At 47.4% G+C, this 7,500-nt stretch overlaps 1 protein-coding gene across 5 annotated transcripts in view; it reads left to right on the forward strand.

The window, feature by feature from the left end:
• Positions 1-7,500, forward strand: part of plekhg2 (pleckstrin homology domain containing, family G (with RhoGef domain) member 2) — a 78,039-nt gene that overhangs the window by 21,611 nt on the left and 48,928 nt on the right. For 4 of the 5 annotated variants that reach the window (XM_037123957.1, XM_037123940.1, XM_037123950.1 and 1 more), the window contains one exon: positions 2,423-2,949. In XM_037123957.1, coding sequence (XP_036979852.1) covers positions 2,423-2,949 — 527 coding nt within the window. Of the gene's footprint in view, positions 1-1,012; positions 1,119-2,422; positions 2,950-7,500 lie in introns of those variants that run through there. The other variant, XM_037123974.1, reaches the window with a different exon arrangement.

The raw sequence follows: 7,500 nt of genomic DNA on the forward strand, positions 1-7,500 counted from the left end.
TGAAGACGTCGACATCTTTTCTTAACAAGAGACAGGACACATGTTATTCTGGCGGGCTGGATCTGGGTTTTATTCGGTTCATGTAGCCAAGTGCTTTTATTCTAGGCCGTATGTGGGTCGGATGAACCCGCCTGGTACAGTTCTGCTACAGTGTGAACAATAGCTGAATTCTAAAAGTCCTGGTCGTGATGTTTGTTGTCAGGTTCTTACGTTGGTGGAACCAGTGAAGAGATGTTTCGTCCACATATCACAGACCAGAACCGTCTACACCCTCCTCCACCTCCTTCATATCTGGCAACATCACCGTGTTCAGACTGGACCCAACATTGGTACCGCTCAATGTTTCATGGCTATAAATTGCAGTTTGTTCAGAGATCCAGTTGATTGAAAACCAAATAAGCACCACAGGTTCTGTGTTCCGTGACGTTGGTGGAAACAGCGGAGGGTCGTTGGGTTCGATCCCTCAGTGGAACCTTCCTGAGAGCCGACACGTTTCCTTCAAATACCGTCAAGTCTGTGACTGCACGTCTGCTGCAGGGCGACACCTGAACGCACCACGTGTACGAGGCGTCCTCGTACACGTGGTGCGTTCAGGTGTCTGCTGAAGTGATTCCTGAGAGAACCTGTAATCTTATAAAGCTGAAACATCAACGTGGTGCCTGTAGGAAAATGTTTCATTTAACACTCGGCTGGAAACAGAAACATTCCTCGTCTGACGTCTGGAGCTCAAACTAATGAGGTTTAAAGAGCGGTGCGGCCCGGCCCGGTGTCGGGGCCCGGCCCGGTGTCTGTCAGGTGTTCTGCTGTCTGGAGACGGGAATTATTTGATTAGGTTTTTAAATATGAGTGAAAGTGTTTTATGAGAAGAGAAAATATGACCCAACCCAGGAAACTTTCTATAAAACTCTTATTATGGGCTGTGAGGAGGTTTCCAGGTTTGGTACCATCACAGAGAGGAAGTCTCAGACGAGTGTGTGTGATCTGACGCTTCACTCCGCTGCACACACACACACTTCCTGTTGACTCTGACAGACACAGCTGCAGGTCGTCGCGCCTTTAATTTAATCAGAAGATCATTTGACGGGCCGGGCCGACACATGTTCTGGTTCTGGTGTCAGGTAGGAGTCACAACGAGCTGGTTTGAGTTTCTGAGTTTGTGTTCGCAGGCAGAAAACAGTTTAACAGCGCAGGTGTCTGGATGGAAACGTGTGTGTGTGTGTGTGTGTGTGTGTGTGTGTGTGAGCCAGCTGTGTAAACCTGATGTGAGTCCGTCTCCATCTGTCTGTATTTAAAGGTGCAACACAATGAGGCTTAATGAGTGAAGCAGCTGTTAGCATGTTAGCATGTTAGCTGTCCTCTGCTCTCTTGTGGTGACAGTCGAGCTGCTTTATCTCCGGATCACAACAGAAGCATTATTTCTTTGTGACTTCAGGTCAGAAGTTCCTCTTTCTGTGACACTGGCCTGTTGTCGCAGCTCGCTGACGGCACAGAGCGTCTCTGTTCTGTTCTGTTCTGTTCTGTTCTGTTCGGTTCTGAGGGTCGGGTGTTTCTTTGTGTTCGGGCCTTTTGCTGCAGCGTTTGTGTTTCGCTGCTCTCTCCTCCTGAGGTGTTCGCAGTTCTCTGACTGTGCAGTGTGATGAAATGTAATGTGTTCCTGCACACAGCACAGTGAAGCTCACAGATACAGAGCCGGAGACGACTTCCTGTTAAAGGACGTTTGGATCATTAATCAAATGATCCCTGAAGAGAAGATAGCAATGCAGTAAAACTAAAAATATTGATATCCATGTAAGAATATTGTTGCAGTGTATTGTTCTGTTATTGTCATTCTTTAAAAGTCACCAAAGTCGCTGAAACTCAGCTTTGGATTTTAAATCGTTGCTCTGTCTGCGTGTGAGGACCAGACGGGATCATTAAACTTAACGTTGTTGGAATATTTTAGGTTTTAAGAACTAAAAACAGTCTTTTTATGCCGGCGTCGTACAGACTTCTTTAATAATGTCAGCTTAATTACACGTGCATGTCAGGACGGTCTGCAGTGTGTTAGCAGCTCCGTGTCTGTGGTTGTTTCACCTCGTTTGTTTCATGTTGTTTCATATTTTGTGTTCCACGTTGGACTGAATGTGTCTCCAGCTGCAGGAGGTCGTACTGTCTCCTGTGTTCACTCTGCAGATGAGTCGAGTCTGTAAAGAACACGAGCAACACTTTTCATTCTCCGTCTGTTGTTTGATGAACGCTCCTCAGATCTTCACGTGCTGAGTGTTTCCTCGCTGGTTTCTAGATGAACTGATGTTTTTAGTTTTTTGTAACCATGCAAGAAAGAAACTGTTTCTTTAAGTTTTCTTAAATAAATAACTTTGTTGTCTTTGAAGGATGAAAACAGCTGATGAACTGAATCATTTTCCCGTCTGTGTCTCTGCAGCCGCCAAGCGTCCCTCCTCAGTCTCGTCTCTGAGTGGGATTGTGGGTAGGATGATGTCGTCCGGCGACCGAGGAGCCTCGTCCTCATCCTGCACCTCCGTCAACACCGTCTGCTCGGATGGCGAGCGTCCCGCCTCCCTCTCCCTCTCCTCCTCCGCCTCCTCCGTCTCCCTGCAGGACACCTCCCACTCCTCCTCCTCCTCTTCCTCCTCCTCCTCCTCTCTGCCGTACGGCGCTGTGCCAACATACAACGCCTGTTCGTCATCGTCATCGTCCTCCATGCCAAAGAGGAACGGCTCCGACATCAGCCTGGACCTCACGCCACTTGTCACGCCAGGAGGGAGAGGAGGAGGCGGAGTCTGTGTTACCAAGGTGGCAGGTGGAGGCTTACCCACTAATGGACATGTGGCCAATCAGGCGGCGGCAGCAGTGGCCACGCCCAGACAGCTTTCACGGCTGGAGCGAGTCATGCTGGAGATCGTAGAGACGGAGCAAGCGTACGTCAGAGATCTGAAGAGCATCGTGGAGGTAAGAAACTTAGCTTCAACATGCTAACATCAGTGTTAGCTTCCACATGCTAACATCAGTGTTAGCTTCCACATGCTAACATCAGTGTTAGCTTCCACATGCTAACATCAGTGTTAGCTTCCACGTGCTAACATAAGTGTTAGCTTCAACATGCTAACATCAGTGTTAGCTTCAACAGGCTAACACCTGTGCCGTGTTCCAATATCCATACTTCCCGTACCTACTATAATTAGTTTGAGTACGTAGGGTGTTCCAATATTGATTGTGGTGAAAACAAGTGTACCTAAAGGACCCGGATGTTGCCCTCATAATGGCAAAAACATTGAGTGTGCAACGATGTACACGTTACGCACTCAACGGCTGCCATCTTGTCAACATAGCGGAAGAAGCGGAGCCAGGCAGAGACGCTCAGCTCGAATTTTTTTTTAAAATAGCTACTGAGACGACAGCGCCTGCAGCAGGGCCATTGTGCAGGATAGTAGGATTATAATTCACCGTTCAAAGCGTGATTTTTTGGCGGTTGATGAGCGGCGGCGGCTGTCGCGTTCGTAATTTCCGGTAAGGGCACCACAAAGTATTAGATCTGGAGCAACACTCAGCGGCTGAAATCTGCGTACTTAGTGCGTGTGGATAGTGTACTACGTTTAAATGTACTCATGGAAGTCTGACTAACACAGTGTTAGCTACTCCAGCAGACTAACTCAGTGTTAGCTTCAACAGCAGGCTAACACCTGGTGGTGGCTTGTGGCTGATTGGTTGCCACGGTAACTAGACCATGACTTTATATACTGAGGTGATTTGGCCTCGTTTAAAGTACCTGTCAGCCAGTCAGAATGCTGCTGTGGTTCTGATGTACAAATAAACAGAAACAGGAAGGAGAGGCCGCAGTACAGTACACAGCTGTGTGTGTGTGTGTGTGTGCGTGTGTGCGTGTGTGTGTGTGTGGGCGCGCGGAGGCCAGCTGCAGGTAAACTGGCCCAGAGGCATTCACACCTGGCCAGTAAATCTAGGCTGCAGCTAACTCCTCCCTAACACACACACACACACACACACACACACACACACACACAGCTGTGTTCTAACAGATGTTTTCACTTTGCTTTAACAACGGTTGATAAAATGAATGATTATTGATTATTAATGTCCATACTTTGTTAGTCACATTACAGGTACTTCTTGTGTGTTCATTACTTACAGTACACTACAGTACTCCAGTTACTCTGTTACTCCCTGGTCAGTGACCGCTGTGGTTCAGGCAGAGTGCTAATTGTTAGCATGCTAACACTGTAAACTTAGCTGGTAAACATTAGCGTGTTAGCATTAAAAACCATGTTGATATAGATATATATGTATAGATTGACGATGATGTCACTTCAGTGAATCAGTGACAGAAAGACGAGCTGAAGATTCATTTTTGAACTTTCAGCGTTCCTTCTTAAATAAACTGAACTAAACTCTGAGCTGCTTCAGGAAACGTGTATAAAACTCTGAAACGCTCCTAAAAAACATATTTAACTTCCGTAATAAATCTTTAATAACAGTTTGAATTTAAGAGACGGTTCGACGATTTTACTGCCGTCAGTATTTCACTTTTACTGGAGGAATGTGTCGGACACTCGTCTGGATGCCAGTTTGAAGTTCTTCATGAGTAAAAAATGATCTTTTTCAAAGGGAGTTCTGAATGAGAGAATCGTCTGAGGAAGAATCTGCTGACTTGGTTATTTGATTGTGTGTGTGTGTGTGTGTGTGGTTCATCCATCAATAGTCCAGGTGCACCAAGAGTTGACCTGGCACAGTGTGTGTGTGTGTGTGTGTGTGTGTGTGTGTGTGTGTGTGTGTGTGTGTGTCATGGCAGAGGATGAAAGCAGCAGTAAATTCTCTCTTTTTACTTCAAAAGGATGCTTCACACTCCAGTCAGACAGATGGAGACACGCACACACACACACACACACACACACACACACACACACACACACACACACACACACACACACACACTCCTGGCTGTCATCAGGTCTATCAGCTGTCTGTCAGTTTCTTCTCTCTGACCTTCATGGAGGACGAACCTCCACCTCTCTCTCTCTCTCATCACCACGTCGTTCTTCTTCGTTGGTTAATCCCTCCTGACTCTCCTCTGTTTCCAGAAACACTCCGAGGTTGCAGACAAACGACGCGACTCGTAATCGTCCTGCTGTCGTCGCCGAAGAAGGTTCATTAGTGAATTATTTTAAAGAAAAAAAACAACTTCAGTGAACTGTTTTCAGAGCTACTATCCCAGAATTCCTCTCTCCTGATGAGGTCTGATAAACGGTGTGTGTGTGTGTGTGCGTGTGTGTGTGTGTGTGTGTAATGTAAGCCTTCGTCCTGCTGCTCTCTTCTGTATTTGAGGTTTTGCTGAAGTCTGGTTTTGATTGAGGCTCCATGATGTCACGCTCGCTGGGAATCTGAACCAGCAACCATAATAGGCTGTGTGTATGTGTGTGTGTGTGTGTGTGTGTGTGTGTGTGTGTGTGTGTGTGTGTGTGTGTGTGTGTGTGTGTGTGTGTGTGTGTGTGTGTGTGTGCAGAGTGAGAACAGCTTCTCTCCGTCACTTTTATAAACTCATTTATTAAGAGTAACGTCTCGTAAAGTGTCGACCATTCCACCTTCTTTTCTTTTCTGCTGATTCTGCAGAGTTCTGAGTCACAGACAGGTCCAGTCCGTCGCTCTGGTTCTGAGATCTGGTTGCAGTTTTGCAAGCGAGAGAAGTCTGCAAGCGTCGGAGTGAACATGAGACGCTCGCGGTGCCGCGGGGATCCTGATGTTGACCTGCAGCCAAGTGGGACAGGAAACTGAGGGGGAGGAGGGAGAACCAGATGACGGGGGGGAGAAGAAGAAGAGAAAGCCTGAGCAGAGAGAAGAAGAAGAAGAGGAGGAGGAGGAGGAGGAGGAGGAGGGATCAATCGGGGGGACGAGAGAGGGGGAAAGTAGAAAAACAGAAGGAGGGAGGGAAACGTTACAGCGAGAGAGAGGAAAGAAAAGGACGAGATGACAGAAGAGTCCGGGAACAAAAGGTTCTGGATGATGTTCAGTCCGAACAAGAACCATTTAAAGAACCCGGTCACAGCTGCAGGTTCATGGTGTTCTGATGAGAGGTGACCTGGAGCAGAACCTGAAGTGTCGGGTCAGCGGGTTCAGAACCACGTTACTGTGAACTGGTCGATCGTCTCTGTTTGATTATCGATCACACAGGAAGTTTGTTTTAATGATCCGTCACACAGATCGTCAGCTGTTTGATCAGGTGACAGCCTCGTGTTTCCCATCATGCTCTGGGTCTCACAGTCGGAGGAGAGTAGAAGTCTTTGAAATCCAGATGTTTGATTTAGTTTGGATCAGTCAGAACTTTCAGATGTTCTCTGTTCGTACGGGTCACTTTGACTGGAGCCAAACTTTTATTCTACTATTGCGTTTGTATCAGACGAAAATTCTACCCAGCATGCATTGCGTTGATTGCTGGTGATTGATTCTGTGCCGGCCCGGCTGTAGAACCTCTCGGGGAACAGGATCCGTCTCTTCAGTCTCTGACTATGCAGGCAGCCCTTGCAATGCATTCTGGGAGCACTGCGTTTGGAGAGACGGGTCTCGGCCACTTTGTGCAGGACGAGTGCGTCCAGCGTGTCACATGTTCTCAGATCACATCTGTGGAACTGTTCCTGAAGTCAGCCGCCATGTTGGAGGACCGGCGAGGGATCGATGATGTCGTGGAGACTGACGACACTTCAGATCTTAATTCTTCAACTGCTGAACTTCCTCGTCTCTCTGTGACCCAGTTTCAAACAAAGACTTGACTCTCCTCCTCCTCCTCCTCCTCCTCGTTCTTCGTGTTTGCGTTAACCTTTTCCTCGAGCATCTCTGTATCTCTTCCTCATTCCTCCTGTCTTCTCCTCCTCCACCTTCTGTCTTCTTCTTCTTCTTCTTCTTCTTCTTCTCCTTCTTCCCGCTCTGCTCGCTCATTCCTCACTCATCTCTCTCTCTTTCACTCTTCACCCCATCACTCTCTCTCCCGGAGTGTGTTTCCTGTTGCCTTTAAAAGGTGATGAATGTGACCGAGGCCTCTCATTACACACACACACACACACACACACACACACACACACACACACACACACACACACACACACACACACACACACACACACACACACACACACACACAGCTTGTTTTTGTGTCCAGAAACAGAAGAAGAAGAAGAAGTGGGACGGAGAATATTTTCACTCTTTACTTGTTTCTTTGTAGATTTTACTTGTTTGCTTCTCTCTCTGCATGTTTTCTGACCAATCAGACGGCTGCTTCAGGTCGAGGGCCAATCAGAACGAGCTGCTCGCGTCTGTCGGCTCTTAAAGTTTTAGTACTCAGGAGGGTTAAACTGTGTAGCTGGTAATCTAGCAAACGTTTGGTGAAGCTCTGAGTGAAGTCAGCACTCTGCAGAGACTCTGGTTCTGGTTCTGGTTCTGTGTCTCCTCTCTGTAACGTTATGTTCATGAAGTCCATTTCCCCTCCAGCTCCAGTCA

Source organism: Acanthopagrus latus, chromosome 2, assembly GCF_904848185.1.
Source record: "Acanthopagrus latus isolate v.2019 chromosome 2, fAcaLat1.1, whole genome shotgun sequence".
Classification (NCBI taxonomy): Eukaryota; Metazoa; Chordata; class Actinopteri; order Spariformes; family Sparidae; genus Acanthopagrus; species Acanthopagrus latus.